The 13500-nt window shown below is 39.9% G+C and overlaps 1 protein-coding gene across 9 annotated transcripts in view; it reads left to right on the top strand.

Annotated features, from left to right (window-relative positions):
• LOC148875234 (uncharacterized) overlaps positions 1-13500 on the top strand; it is a 26176-nt gene extending 12676 nt beyond the window's left edge. Inside the window, exons 7-14 of one of the 9 annotated variants that reach the window (XR_016104917.1) lie at positions 2146-2194; positions 10911-11123; positions 11467-11532; positions 11614-11693; positions 11784-11907; positions 12092-12153; positions 12458-12514; positions 13011-13500. Coding sequence is in view for 1 of the 9 variants with exons in the window: in XM_088964314.1 (XP_088820440.1) it covers positions 2146-2194; positions 10911-11123; positions 11467-11532; positions 11614-11693; positions 11784-11898 (523 nt within the window). In the remaining 8 variants the exon portion in view is untranslated. Of the gene's footprint in view, positions 1-2145; positions 2195-10910; positions 11124-11466; positions 11533-11613; positions 11694-11783; positions 11908-12091; positions 12154-12457; positions 12685-13010 lie in introns of those variants that run through there. The other 8 variants (XR_016104922.1, XR_016104921.1, XR_016104918.1 and 5 more) reach the window with 8 other exon arrangements.

The following is a 13500-nucleotide window of genomic DNA, read 5'->3' as shown; positions in this document are numbered from 1 at the left end:
CTGCCACCCCGATCTCCACTTTGTTTAGGTTTCGTAGTACTTACCATGGTAGACTGATCAGAAATAGGATTTTTCATCATCACATCTCTCTTGCACTCCTCCCCTGATACAAAGGCATATGCCTGGGAGAGGGTAACACTATCCCTGAAAAGATGTCTTGCAATATCATACTCATGATTAAGGCCAACAAGAAATTCAAACACCCTATACTTCTCTGGATGTTTCTGATAGGTAGTTGCATCCTTAGTGGTTTCCCAAGCAAATGTCTCTAAATGGTCAATCTTCTGCCACAGGGTTTTAAGGGCTGAAAAAGAGGCTGCAACAGGTCTATCTCCCTGCCTTGTAAAAATAATATGATTTCTCAACTAATAAGCCCTAGCAACAATCTCCCTCTTTGAATAGGTTTCTGCAACCTCATCCCATATTTCCTTAGTTGTATTTGCCCATAAAAAATTTTTACTTATATGGAGCAACATGGAATTACACAACCAAGTCATCACCATATAATTCTCCTGTACCCACCGGGAGTTGCTAGTTTCGGGTTTCACTTCTTCACCAGTGATATACCCTAATTTCCCATGAGCACCAATGACCATGTTTGCAGATTGTGACCATTCTACGTAATTTGCACCATCCAACCTAACTGTAGTAATGGTCTCAGCCCCGAAAAGGTCTCCAGCACCTCCTTCCACTGGTCCCATTTCACTCCCGGGCTTATTTTCAACTCCGTGACCCTCCATGCTTCTCAAAAAATGTAAAGAAAATAACTGAAATATGCAAAAAGATCAAACGAAACACTTCTGGAACCAACAACACCTTTCTGGTGTCTTAGACTATCTTCAAAAAAAAGATTCATTTTCTGTGGGATGGGAGAAAAGAGAGAAGAGCCAGTCGCTCTCTCTAGAAGCCTCCAAATCAGGCAGGACTTGAGCCCCTTACAGAAAACTCCAAGGAACCCTAAAAAATTAGGGCGCCACTTCCTAGGTCAAAATTGAAGAGTCCAACAGAAACAAGACTCTTTCCTTTCTCTAGTTTTTCCTGGTTTTGATGAGAAACCCTAGACCAGCTACAGGGCACACAAATCCACCAAAAAATCCAAAACTGGGCTTACCTGAGAACTTTGATCAGCCTCTTAAATCACCATCCAATCAGCCGATCTAGGGCTGCATGAGAAAACAACTCAAGGAACCTTTGGCTTGCTCTGATACTAAGTAGAAATCACTAATTGCAGATTTAGTCGAATTTCTTGTGAAAGGAAAGAGGAGGAAGATAAAGATTTCAGCAGTAGAGAAGAAAAGAGAAGGAGAAAAGAGTAGGAAGTCAACCAGGATTCTTAGATTAACCCTAGCCGCCAACCCCTCATTATATTTATACTTAACTTAAGGGATGAGACATTACAAGGATGCCCTTAGTAGGGCGGCTACTAATGTAGCTGAACAGTCACAACTTAAAAACATAAACTAATGGGCTTAAAGCCCAACAACTTCCTAACTAAATAACTTAAAATAAGAATAAAAACAACTAGGCCCAACTCAACATCCTTGAATCCTATCTCACCCTTCAGTGATAGCCCTTGCTTTGCGATTGCTATCGTGCAAAGAAAATCTATGAACATGAACAACGCTGTTGTCTTAGGCTCTCATCTCTCCTGTTCTTGGAAGGGCATGGGAAGACAAAGTTGTTAACTGAATGGCTCAAAAGTTGAGATTTCTAAAAGTATTTGTAACCTGTAAAACTTTTCAATGCTAGACCCATTAGTGTTTATTCAGCATGCAGCCCTTCCACTAGATCTGTTTTCATCTCTTTATTGCACCATTTGTCTTGTTTGTTTTAATTTTGTTATGGAAAATATTATAAAGCTGCCACCTTCTTCTGTAACTGTTAAGTACTTACCACTTGGTTCTGCGGTTCTGCTGTTTCACTACATTAGTTGGATTGTCAACATTTTTTCATTCCCAAGTCCTAACACAAAATGATGTTGCATTAGCAACCACTGTCAACAGTTGAAAAATGACCAATATTTTAGAGCATTTTCAGTATCTCCTCATTTTATTAGAAACTTTATCATATACAATTGATATTACACTTTAGCTCATACACTTTTTGTTTCTTTTTTCCCCTTTCCTGGTGGGTCATGGAGAACAGCGAAGGAACTTTTGAGGACGTTATAGATGCATATTTGGCATTTTTGCAAGTAAGTATTCTACAATTGCATCTTCATTCAGGAATTACTTTCAACTCCTTTAATTGAGATATTACATTTTAGAAAGTGCTCTGCTAGTATTTTTCTAGTCAATATTTTGAATGTTCACTTTTGAATGCTTGCATACATTAAATATAGTGATTTTTTGCACATTGAAGGGTCTAGATGAGATAGGGGCAGACCATAAAGGACATGGCCACATGGGTTAGAGTAGTGAGAAATTATTTGAGGGCCCATGGTTTAACCATAGATATGGCACTGAACAGAGTGGAATTGTGGAGCAGGATTCATGTAGCAGACCCCATACTGTTGAGATAATGCCTAGTTGAGTTGAGCCATGAAGTTGCTAAGATCAGTGTTATCAGAACTGGAGCAAACAAGATGGTTGAATCAGTGATGCTGTGACCTAACTGGGTCCTGGTTAATTGATGTTTATGGTCTCAACTCTCAAAATAATTGATTTTACAACCTATCTGATGGAAAAGAGACTGTTGGCTAACAGTGGGGTGATGGTTCATGGTTCAACAATTCAATGTCAGGCTTGTTGTGTGAAACTGTTATATCAACCTGACCTCAGTAAGAAGCAAACGAAGTTTAAAATAAGAAATATCATTTAAAAAGGTTGCAATTTTTTCTCATGTATAATGATAATTATCATAATTTTTTAATATTCCCCATATTTTAAATAGTAGTTTTATAAGTGCAATTAATTCATTATCTTATTAATGTCAATGTAATTAATATATTAAAAATAATGATGTTTTTATGTTGCCCAACTAAATTTACATTTTTTGTATCTTAAAACTATCTGACTGTAATTAATATATTAAAAAATAATGATGTGTCAATGTAATTCTAATGGTTTATTTTCTTGTGCATCTTTCTTTGGTTTGCTCACTCATATTAACCCTATGGGGGTGAACTTCCTAGTGAGAGAAATTTGGACTAAACCGATCCCTCCAAAAGTACAAGCTTTCTGCTGGCAAGTGTTCCTAGGGAAGGTAAACACTTGTGATGTGCTACAGAAAAGGAGGCCAAACAATTTCCTCTCTCCTCATGTGTGTGTCCTTTGTTTGGGATGTGGTGAAACTCTAACCCACTTACTATTATCCTGCTCTTTTGCTTCTGGTATTTGGAATGTTGTTTGTTCTCTCTTTGGATGTAGATGGACTCCCCCACAGGATGTGGTAAGTCTATTCATCCCTTCTTTCCTGTGTCAACGGAAGAAAAGGGGAAAATGTATATGAAAGGCAGTGAGAGCAGCTACAGTATGGACTATTTGGGAGGAAGGAAACCGAAGAATCTTTTCAGGAAAAAGCAAAACAATGGAGGAGGTTATTGAAGCCATAAAAATTAGAACTGCACATTGGGTAAAGACCATGGAGATATTTAGAAACTACTCCACAAATGAGATAATAAAGAAATGGGCTGAAATAGCACAAACAGATGTACCCAAAGTTCTTGTAAGCATGGAATGGAAGCCACAAGCATGGAACAAACTAAAACTGAATTTTGATGGGAGTTCTCTTGGCAACCCTAGAAGGGCAGGCATAGGGAGTGTGTTTAGAAATTATCTAGGTGTGGTGGTGGCACTCTACTCTGGACCAATAGGTTATGGTGACTCAATACAGGCTGAATCTCTAGCCCTACTTCAAGGTCTAAAGATGGCTGAGGAGATAGGAACAACAGACTTAGAAATTGAAGGAGATTCTCTATTGGTCATCTCTTGGGCCAAAAACATCACATCAGCACTGTTAGAGTGAGCCGAATAAGGGTAATTTAGTAATCTTATGTCAGTTAAGTACTTTGCTTATGTGGCTGTTTTATTAGAGTACTCTGCCCCACACTTAAGTGAGGGCAGTTTAGTCTTTGTAAGTGTAATTAGAACCTAATAAACACAAGGGGGTCGACTGAATGGGAGACTAATCAGTTCGACTAAACCCTCCTGTTCTCTCTTTCTCTTGTCTTCTTCCTCATCTTCTTCTTCCTTCTTCACTGGTTCGGACTACTGTAGCTGCTCCAAAACATGGTATCAGAGCAAGGTTTCTGACCTGCTTCCACTTGCAAAGCATCTCAGCTGTGTTCGTGACACCCTCCTCTTCGTTTCTAGTTGGTTAATGGAGAGAGCTGGTTCGCCCTAGGTCTGAGACATCACAGTTCGTTGCTCTCTGCTGCGCACAGTTTTCTTCATCAAGGAAGGTGATTTCAGCAGTGAATGGTTGGCTGATACTCTCAAAGGAAGGTTGGTTATTTAGTCCTCTTGTGTTGCTGGTATTTCTGGGTAGGAACCCTTCAAGAATCAGTTAGTACTGATTAGAACCTAGAGAACTAGGTTCATTGTTGCCCTAAAAAGGGCTGTGTGTGCAGTAGCCGAATGGTGTAGGGCTGTTGTGAGTTGTTGAGTGGTGTTAGGGCTGCTGTAGGTGGCCGAGTGGTGTAAGGTGGAATGCAGTGACCTTGCCAAGCTCCTTGTGGCCGTGTAATGCCCTCTTAAGTGTGTTAAACAAATCTGAACTGGGTGTAGCAGTTTGACTGTGTTGTGGTGCTTGTGATGCGCAATTTTTTTATTGAGTGGTTGTAAGAGGGCCTACTGTTGTGTTGTGGTGCTTGTGATGCTTATGTGGGTCGTAGGTGTGTGAAGTCAGCAGTAGTGTAAAGAAGAACAAGTGTGTGCTCCCACTGTTGTGTTTAGGGGCTGCAATAGGTGCTGAAGTATCAAACTGTGAACAACATCAATCAGCTTGTAGCTGAGAAGTAAGGTTAGAGGCAACTGTGAAAGAGTACAATGGCAGCAATAGGAGATGGCTACAATGATCAGAAACCTAATGTGGTAATTTCCTCCGACTACCTAGGGGTACAAATGACCTCAATTAAGCTGAATGGGGAGAACTATGTTCCATGGGCCAAATCAGTGGAAGTGTTTCTCAAGGCAAAGAAGAAAGTAAAGCATGTAAGAGATGAAAAGCCATCGGAGGACTCTCCAGGGTTTGATGATTGGGAGCAAGAAGATGCTCAAATCATGACTTGGCTGTGGAATAGTATGGAACCTAAAATTAGTGCCAACTTCATGTTTCTTGATACGGCTAAGGATATATGGGAGCATGCTAAGAAGCTATATTCTGGACAAGATAACACAACAAGAGTGTATCAGCTTTATCAGGAGTATTTTGATTTACAACAAGGAACCAAAACACTAGAAGAGTACTATGCCAACATGAAGAATATAAGGAATGAACTCAATGTCTATCACCCCCTTACTCCAGATATTAAAGTTCAGCAACAGCAAAGGGAGCAACTAGATGTTACAAGATTTTTAGTGGGGCTGAAGTCGGAATATGAACCAGTTAGAGCCCAAATATTGGGGGGCTCTACTCTTCCTACACTTGAGGAAGTATTCTCAAGGCTTCGTAGAATCTCTTTGGGACAGACAGAGAACTCCACACAGTCTGATAGATCAGCACTTGTGACAGCTCGAGGGGTTGGATATAGTACAAGAGGGGGAGGTCATGCTCCCCGAGGAGGCCGTGGCAGTTCCATGATTAGTCGGGGTGGTCGTGACTCAGGGGGAGGTCGTGGCAGAGGGAAGAATAACTCTACAAGGAAATGCACTCATTGTGGTAGAGAGGGACACACAGTGAATTTTTGTTATGATCTACATGGCCCTCCCTCTAAATGGGCTAATCATGCTGTAGCGGGTGAGGTTGATATCAGTGACAGTAAACCGGCAGACCGAACTCATCCCACATCTACATCTACCTCTGGGAGGGAAATGGTGAGCGTACCGGGTGATGAGTATGAACGGTTCCTTCAAACTACTTCACAGCATACCACTGCCACACTTGCCCGATTAGGTATTGCTTGCATGTCATCTAAAACCTCTCCCTGGATTATTGACTCTGGAGCCTCAAATCATATGACCGGGACTCCAGGTGTGTTCTCTTCTCTCTCTGAAACCTCCACATCACAAACTGTTACACTTGCCAATGGGTCCTCATCTCCCATATGTGGTGTTGGTAATATTGACATGGCTCCTGTGCCCTTATCATCTGTTTTATATGTCCCTAAGTTTCCATTCAATCTTATGTCTGTTAGTAAAATAACCAAAGCTCTTAACTGTTCCGTTACCTTCTTTCCTTCCACCTATGTTTTTCAGGATCTCAAGACGGGGAAGAAGATTGGTGGGGGGCATGAAGCTGGTGGACTGTACTATCTTGACGGTGGTGGATCTTCAATTGCTCTTCAGACTTCGCTTACTTCTCTACAATGGCATTGCCGACTGGGACATCCATCTCTCAAGGCTCTCAAGATTTTGGTCCCGTCATTGAGTCATTTGTCAATTTTGCAATGTGAGTCATGTCAGTTTGGGAAACATCGTCGTGTGTCCTTCAGTCCAAGAGTTGAGAGTCGTATGTTGAGTCCTTTTTCTTTGGTTCATTCAGATGTTTGGGGTCCAATCAAAATAGAGTCTTATAATGGGTACAAGTATTTTGTCTCCTTTATTGATGATTGTTCAAGAATGACATGGATTTACTTAATGAAAGAAAGAAGTGAATTGTTTTCTATTTTTCAAAAATTCCATGCTGAAATACGCACACAATTTGGTGTTCCAATCAAAATTCTCCGTTCAGATAATGGTCGTGAATACTTTCTTACTTCATTTCAACAGTATTTAGAACAGCATGGCATTATTCATCAGACATCATGTGCATACACCCCTCAACAAAATGGGGTAGCTGAACAGAAGAACCGTCAGCTTCTTGAAACTGCTCGGTCTATTCTTCACCACATGAATGTTCCTAAACGTTTTTGGAGTGATGCTGTACTCACTGCATGTTTTCTCATTAATCGGATGCCCTCCTTCATTCTTCATGGTCGGTCCCCCTTCTCTATCTTGTTTCCCACTTTATCTCCATTCCCATTAATTCCTCGTGTCTTTGGTTGTGTGTGCTTTGTCCACAATCTGAGCCCTGGAATAGATAAGCTAGATGCACGCTCAATTAAATGTGTCTTCCTTGGCTACTCACGGACTCAGAAAGGGTACAAGTGTTATAATCCCATTACCCGGAAGTGCTATGTCTGTCCTGATGTCACCTTTTTTGAGTCAGTCCCCTTCTTCTCAAGTCCTGAAGCACCCTCGTCTCCACCCGCACTTCCTCTTCCTCTCCCTATCAGTGATCCAGTTCCAGATGTTGTTGTTGGAGTAGACTCATCACCTCATCCCATGCAAATCACCACCGAACGTCCACCAATCCGGCAAGTGTATACACGTTGAACGGCACCGGCCCCTCCTCCAGCTTCTACCTCATCTGCGGATCCTCTCATGGCTCCTATTGTTGAACCCTCAAACCTTGATCGACCCATTGCCTTACGGAAAGGTAAACGCAGTTCTACCCTCCATCCCATTTCCAATTTCGTTTCATTATCTCGTCTTTCTACATCACATCGCCAGTTTGTTTCCCTTTTATCCTCTATTTCCATACCTAACAATGTCCAAGAAGCTCTCAATTCACCTGATTGGCGGCAGGCAATGGAGGAGGAACTTTCTGCTCTTCAACATACTCAAACGTGGGAACTTACTACTCTCCCACCTGGTAAGCATGCTGTGGGATGTAAATGGGTGTATACTGTGAAATACTTGCCAAATGGTAGTGTAGAGCGTCTGAAGGCCAAACTTGTTGCTAAAGGTTACTCCCAGTTGTATGGAGTAGACTACATGGAGACATTCTCTCCGGTGGCTAAGATTGGTTCTGTTCGTGTACTAATTTCCCTGGCAGTTATGTATGATTGGCCTCTGTTTCAGCTTGATATCAAGAATGCCTTTCTCCATGGTGATCTTGTGGAGGAGGTATATATGGAGCAACCACCTGGGTTTGTTGCTCAGGGGGAGGATGGTAAGGTATGCAGATTGAAAAAGGCAATTTATGGGTTGAAACAATCGCCGCGTGCTTGGTTTGGGAAGTTCAGTGAAGTGGTGAAGAGTTTTGGAATGAAGCAGTGCCAGGTAGATCACTCAGTGTTCAGCTATGACTCAGAAGCTGGGAAGATTCTATTAGTGGTCTATGTGGATGATATTGTCATTACTGGCAGTGATAAATTGGGGATTGGCAAATTAAAGGTATTTTTGCAAAACCATTTCCAAACAAAAGATCTTGGAACATTGAAATATTTCTTGGGAATAGAGGTTGCCAGGTCAAAACAAGGTGTAAATCTGTGCCAAAGAAAATATGTTCTTGATCTATTAGAAGAAACGGGACTGTTAGGTGCAAAACCGGCTGAGACCCCTATGGAACCAAATGTTAAGTTGAGCAGTGATACAGGAGAAGTATTTGAAGATCCTGGAAGGTATAGACGACTAGTGGGGAAGCTGAACTATCTAACTATCACGAGACCCGACATATCCTTTGCAGTCAGTGTGGTGAGCCAATTCATGCAGGACCCTCGTATACCTCACTAGGATGCAATTCTTAGAATTGTGAGGTATCTGAAAGGAGCTCCAGGCCGTGGACTATTGTATAAACCAGGAGGAAAACTTGAAGTAGTGGGGTATACAGATGCAGACTGGGCAGGCTCAGTGAATGATAGAAGATCTACTACGGGCTATTGCACATTTCTTGGAGGAAATCTTGTGACGTGGAAGAGTAAAAAGCATACGGTTGTGGCCAGAAGTAGTGCTGAAGCTGAGTATAGGGCCATGGCACATACTACCTGTGAGTTAGTGTGGTTGAGGAATCTTCTACAAGAAATTGGGTTTCACATGGATAAACCTATGAGACTGTATTGTGACAACCAAGCTGCACTCCATATCTCATCCAATCCTGTATTTCATGAGAGAACAAAGCACATAGAGGTTGATTGCCACTTTGTGAGGGAGAAGGTCCTTGCTGGAGAGATAAACACAGAACATGTGGGCTCGAATGATCAATGGGCAGATTTGTTTACAAAAGCTCTAAACTCAGGGAAAGTGAATCATCTATGTAACAAGCTGGGATTATATGACATATATTCTCCAGCTTGAGGGGGAGTGTTAGAGTGAGCCGAATAAGGGTAATTTAGTAATCTTATGTCAATTAAGTACTTTGCTTATGTGGCTGTTTTATTAGAGTACTCTGCCCCACACTTAAGTGAGGGCAGTTTAGTCTTTGTAAGTGTAATTAGAACCTAATAAACACAAGGGGGTCGACTGAATGGGAGACTAATCAGTTCGACTAAACCCTCCTGTTCTCTCTTTCTCTTGTCTTCTTCCTCATCTTCTTCTTCCTTCTTCACTGGTTCGGACTACTGTAGCTGCTCCAAAACAAGCACCTTGGAAGCTCAAGTTTATTTTCAGAGAAATTGACACACTTGCAAGGAAGTTCAACTCTCAGTTTGGTTGGGTTAAAAGGGATGCAAATGGGATGGCGGATACCCTAGCAAAACAAGGGGCAAATAGATCTTCATTGTATTGGGCAGAATTGTAACTGATTGCTGGAGATTGCAAATTCCTATGCAATCTTTAGCTATTGTATCTTAATCTCTCTGCTTTTAATGAAAGATTTTTACTGATCAAAAAAAAAAAACTATCTGACTGTGATCTCTTGTAACTACAATCTGCAATGAAATGAGAAAATATGAAATCTTGATAGAAAATTCTAGTTGAATAAAATATATATCCCTTTTCCAATTCAAATAATACAGTATTTCTTGGGCCTCAGTTTAAGACCCTAGATTTATGTTTCCTGAAAATACCAAGGTTTACAGGGCCCTTCCAAAACTTTTTAATTCAGTTATTTCATCTAGGATCTGATCAGATAGTATCAGGCTACACAGGCAAGATTATATAGCCTATCTACTAGATAGGATTTCCAATGTAACACTGTTTGCAAAGGGATCACAAATCATGGATTTAGCCATTTCCACCTAAAAGGTGCTTTGGAAGGAGTGTAAAGGGAAAAGGAGCTAAATATTAGAAAACTGGTTGTTGAGGGTGACTCTGTAGTGATGGTGATTAATTGATTGCAACAAGAGGAAAATGGATTCTGGAGTTATATTAACAAAAGAAGGAGATTTAGATGGCTGACACGGAATATGAAAGTGAGGCTTCAGTGGGTGAGTCAAAGTGCCAATTCTTTTGCTGATGCACTAATCAAGGGGTGGGAAGGGGTAACATGTTTTGGGTTCTGTTGTAAGTTTGAATTTTGGTGGGGAGGGCTAAGAGAGCTTATCCCTCCTCTTCTCTTGTTTTCTGTTGTACTTTCTTAATACTTAATGAAATAATTCAATTTCTAAGAGGAGCTTGTCTATTATCTCAAGATATGATGTTCCTGTCCAGAGTAGCAATGCTATTGGTATATCTTGTTTTTCTTGTGCCAGGCACAAGTGCATCTTGCACAGTTGCATCAGGTATCTGGAATGTTGTGTGGGCCCACATATTAGATAAGCCACCTCAACTGACATAATTTTCTGGCTTTTTATTGTACAATGCAGTTGTAACTTAAACAAAAGAAAGAAAAAAAAAAAAAAGAAAAAAATTGTATTGCTAGCATAGCTCATCCAAAAAATTTGCATGTGCCTAAGCACATCTTTCATTCTTGTGATTTCTTTATTTTATATAGGTAACTGTAGTCAATCCTGCCATGGAATCAGCATTCTCCACTAGCATAGCTCATCCAAAAAATTTGCATGTGCCTAAGCACATCTTTCATTCTTGTGATTTCTTTATTTTATATAGGTGACTGTAGTCAATCCTGCCATGGAATCAGCATTGTCCATTTTGCAACAGTTTGCCATTGATGCATGCAATGGAAAGATTTCAAAAGATCGACTGCGCTTTGGTGCTCCATGGAGGCATCCCCCGCATACGGACAATCCTACTATGCTTTTAGAATGGGCAAAGATTCAACTAACTGATTTCGTTCAATCTCTTGTTAAGGCTGAATTTGGGGTGATTATTCTTGTCTTATATTCACTTTACCTATTGGTTCTATTTAATGTTCTACTTATGATCAACAATGTACCAGTTGTGGTATAAGAATTACTTGAGTTTTATTGGATGATAAATGCATTTGTTCTCCAATACCTGAAAGGATGCTGTGTCCACTTTTGAGCATTTGATTTTACCTAAGATTTCATAGGTTCCTTGGTTAAATATAAGATAGTCATACCTAAAAGGATGACTATCTTATATTTAACTTAATAGTTGCATAAAACACCAGAAATAATCCTTCCTCTGATTGTAGTTTGCTTTTTATGTAATTTTAACCTGTCACCCACTTGCCTTTCTGCAGGTTAACTATCTAGCTGATTGTAGCCTTGAGATCCTGGACGATCCTTCTGCAACGGCAATGATGGAGGTATGCCTCTTTCTGATTATTTGTTTTATTATTTATCTGGTCTCATTGATTACACTGTCTCCTTATTTTTCCTTGTATTAGGTTGGTTTACTATATGCACAACGGGATCCATCCTTCATTCGCCCTGTCTCTCGAGGTATTCAGAGGTGCCTTGTTAGATGGTGAGCAACTTGGACATGCCATTCTCATAGTGTTTGTTTTTCACTTTTATGTTTTTTTTTTTTCACAACCAAAATGTTTCTGTGCTGCAGGCTTGTCCAGGAAAAGATGAAGATGACCTTTGTCCAGTCCCTCCGGTATTTGTGGCAGAGACTTGTGCGTGGCCGCAGCTATCGCCATTTGATGAAGGAAGCAGGCTATAAGTAGACTAGTAAAGTATGTAAAACCACGTGCACATGATTGTTTCGTTTGCCTTCACCCTCTAGTTAATCTCATTTTTCCAACCATAATGAATTTTGTTTGACTGATCTGCTTAGTTTTACTTGTGGACTTAACCTACTCTTTAATAACTATTAATTTTGAACTTATGTTTTGCAAAATTGTATGATTAACCTTTCAGGCTAGTTGTGGCTAAGACATATGCATGTTGTACTGGTGTATATCTTTCCATTGCTATCACTTGTAAGTGTTTGTTCATGGTAATTAATGTTTTAGATGTTTGTTAGTTTTCTAATTGGTACAGCTTTGCTGTGAGTTCTGTATGTAATCTCTTATTAATTAGTTTTAGAATGTAATGGCACCTAGTTATTGCAGTACTTCCCTTTTATTTTGTGGTTTTTCCATTACTCCATTTTGGTTTCTTTCTGTTTGTTGCCATATGGTAACCTTGCTGTACTTTGTCTTCATTTGACTTCTGTTCTAATGCCATACATGTTTCTAGAAAAGGTTTGGGCTAAAATTCTGAACTTAAGTCTGATTTGTATAGCAGGGAACAGGCAGTGGTGGAATCTGCTAAAATGGAGACTCCAGCAATTGATATATTGTATGTTATCATCTTTCGCTTGCTTATTTGCTTCTCATTCATATTCTGTATTTTTGTGTTGCATGTTCACTGGTAATTGGCATCACGTTTGTATTATTGCAATTGAACTGACATCTGCCCTATAGAAGGCATAAGTAATTGAGCGTAGTTCCGTGCAGGTCCTTCTTTGTTTCTCCTTTTGTTGTTTTTGAAAGTGTCTTCTATAAAGTTCATCTTGTGAAATTTATGGAAATTAGTTTTCTTCTGTGCCATTTCATATAGTCATGGTATTCATATATGTCTGAATTAAACCATAGCTGATGGATGTCAGGGTTATGGATAGTGGGTATTGATGAAAACAATTGTCAAAAAAGTGGCATTGTTAAGAAATTATGAGATATTATTTCCGATTTGTTTGCAGGCAAATCCCTTTTTTTTATTATTTTAGAATGTTTTGTATTCTTTCATTATATCAGATCCCAAATGAGGCCTGGTGTTTCTTGTTTTCCATTTGTAGGCCATGAGGAAAGCAAGTCCTGATGTTAATATGCATGTGGACCAAACATGAAGCACCTTTTTAAGTGTTATTATGCACTGTCTTGCTGAAGATGATTATTTTGGTCTATCAGTGTAAAAATGGGAGTTTTAGTTCAAGAAAATGAAAAAAATGGGTGCTTGTTTATTGTTCCAGAGGATGAAGTCCGGTCAGTAAACAAAAAATTGAAATTAGTAAGACAGCTTTTTAGGTGTCCTTTAACATGAATTGTTTTTTTTTCCTTGACAACTGTAACGTCTCCCAAGAGCTTGTCAAATACAGTCAACTATCAAAGGAGGGATGTGATGCCCTGGATCCTCAATGCAGTATCACAGTGTATGCTGAGCATTTGCATATCAAATGTCTGGAGTTGACATTTCATCTCACTGTTTGTTAGTATTTATGTCATTGCATTTTGGCTTCTGTAACTTGTTTTGTTGAGTATCCAATCAGACATGATTAAATTTGTTTC

The sequence above is a fragment of the Nelumbo lutea genome, chromosome 1 (assembly GCF_056320005.1).
Source record: "Nelumbo lutea isolate HS-2025 chromosome 1, American lotus-T2T, whole genome shotgun sequence".
Classification (NCBI taxonomy): Eukaryota; Viridiplantae; Streptophyta; class Magnoliopsida; order Proteales; family Nelumbonaceae; genus Nelumbo; species Nelumbo lutea.
Note: the sequence above shows the minus strand (reverse complement) of the source record. Positions and strands in the feature narration are given on the sequence as shown.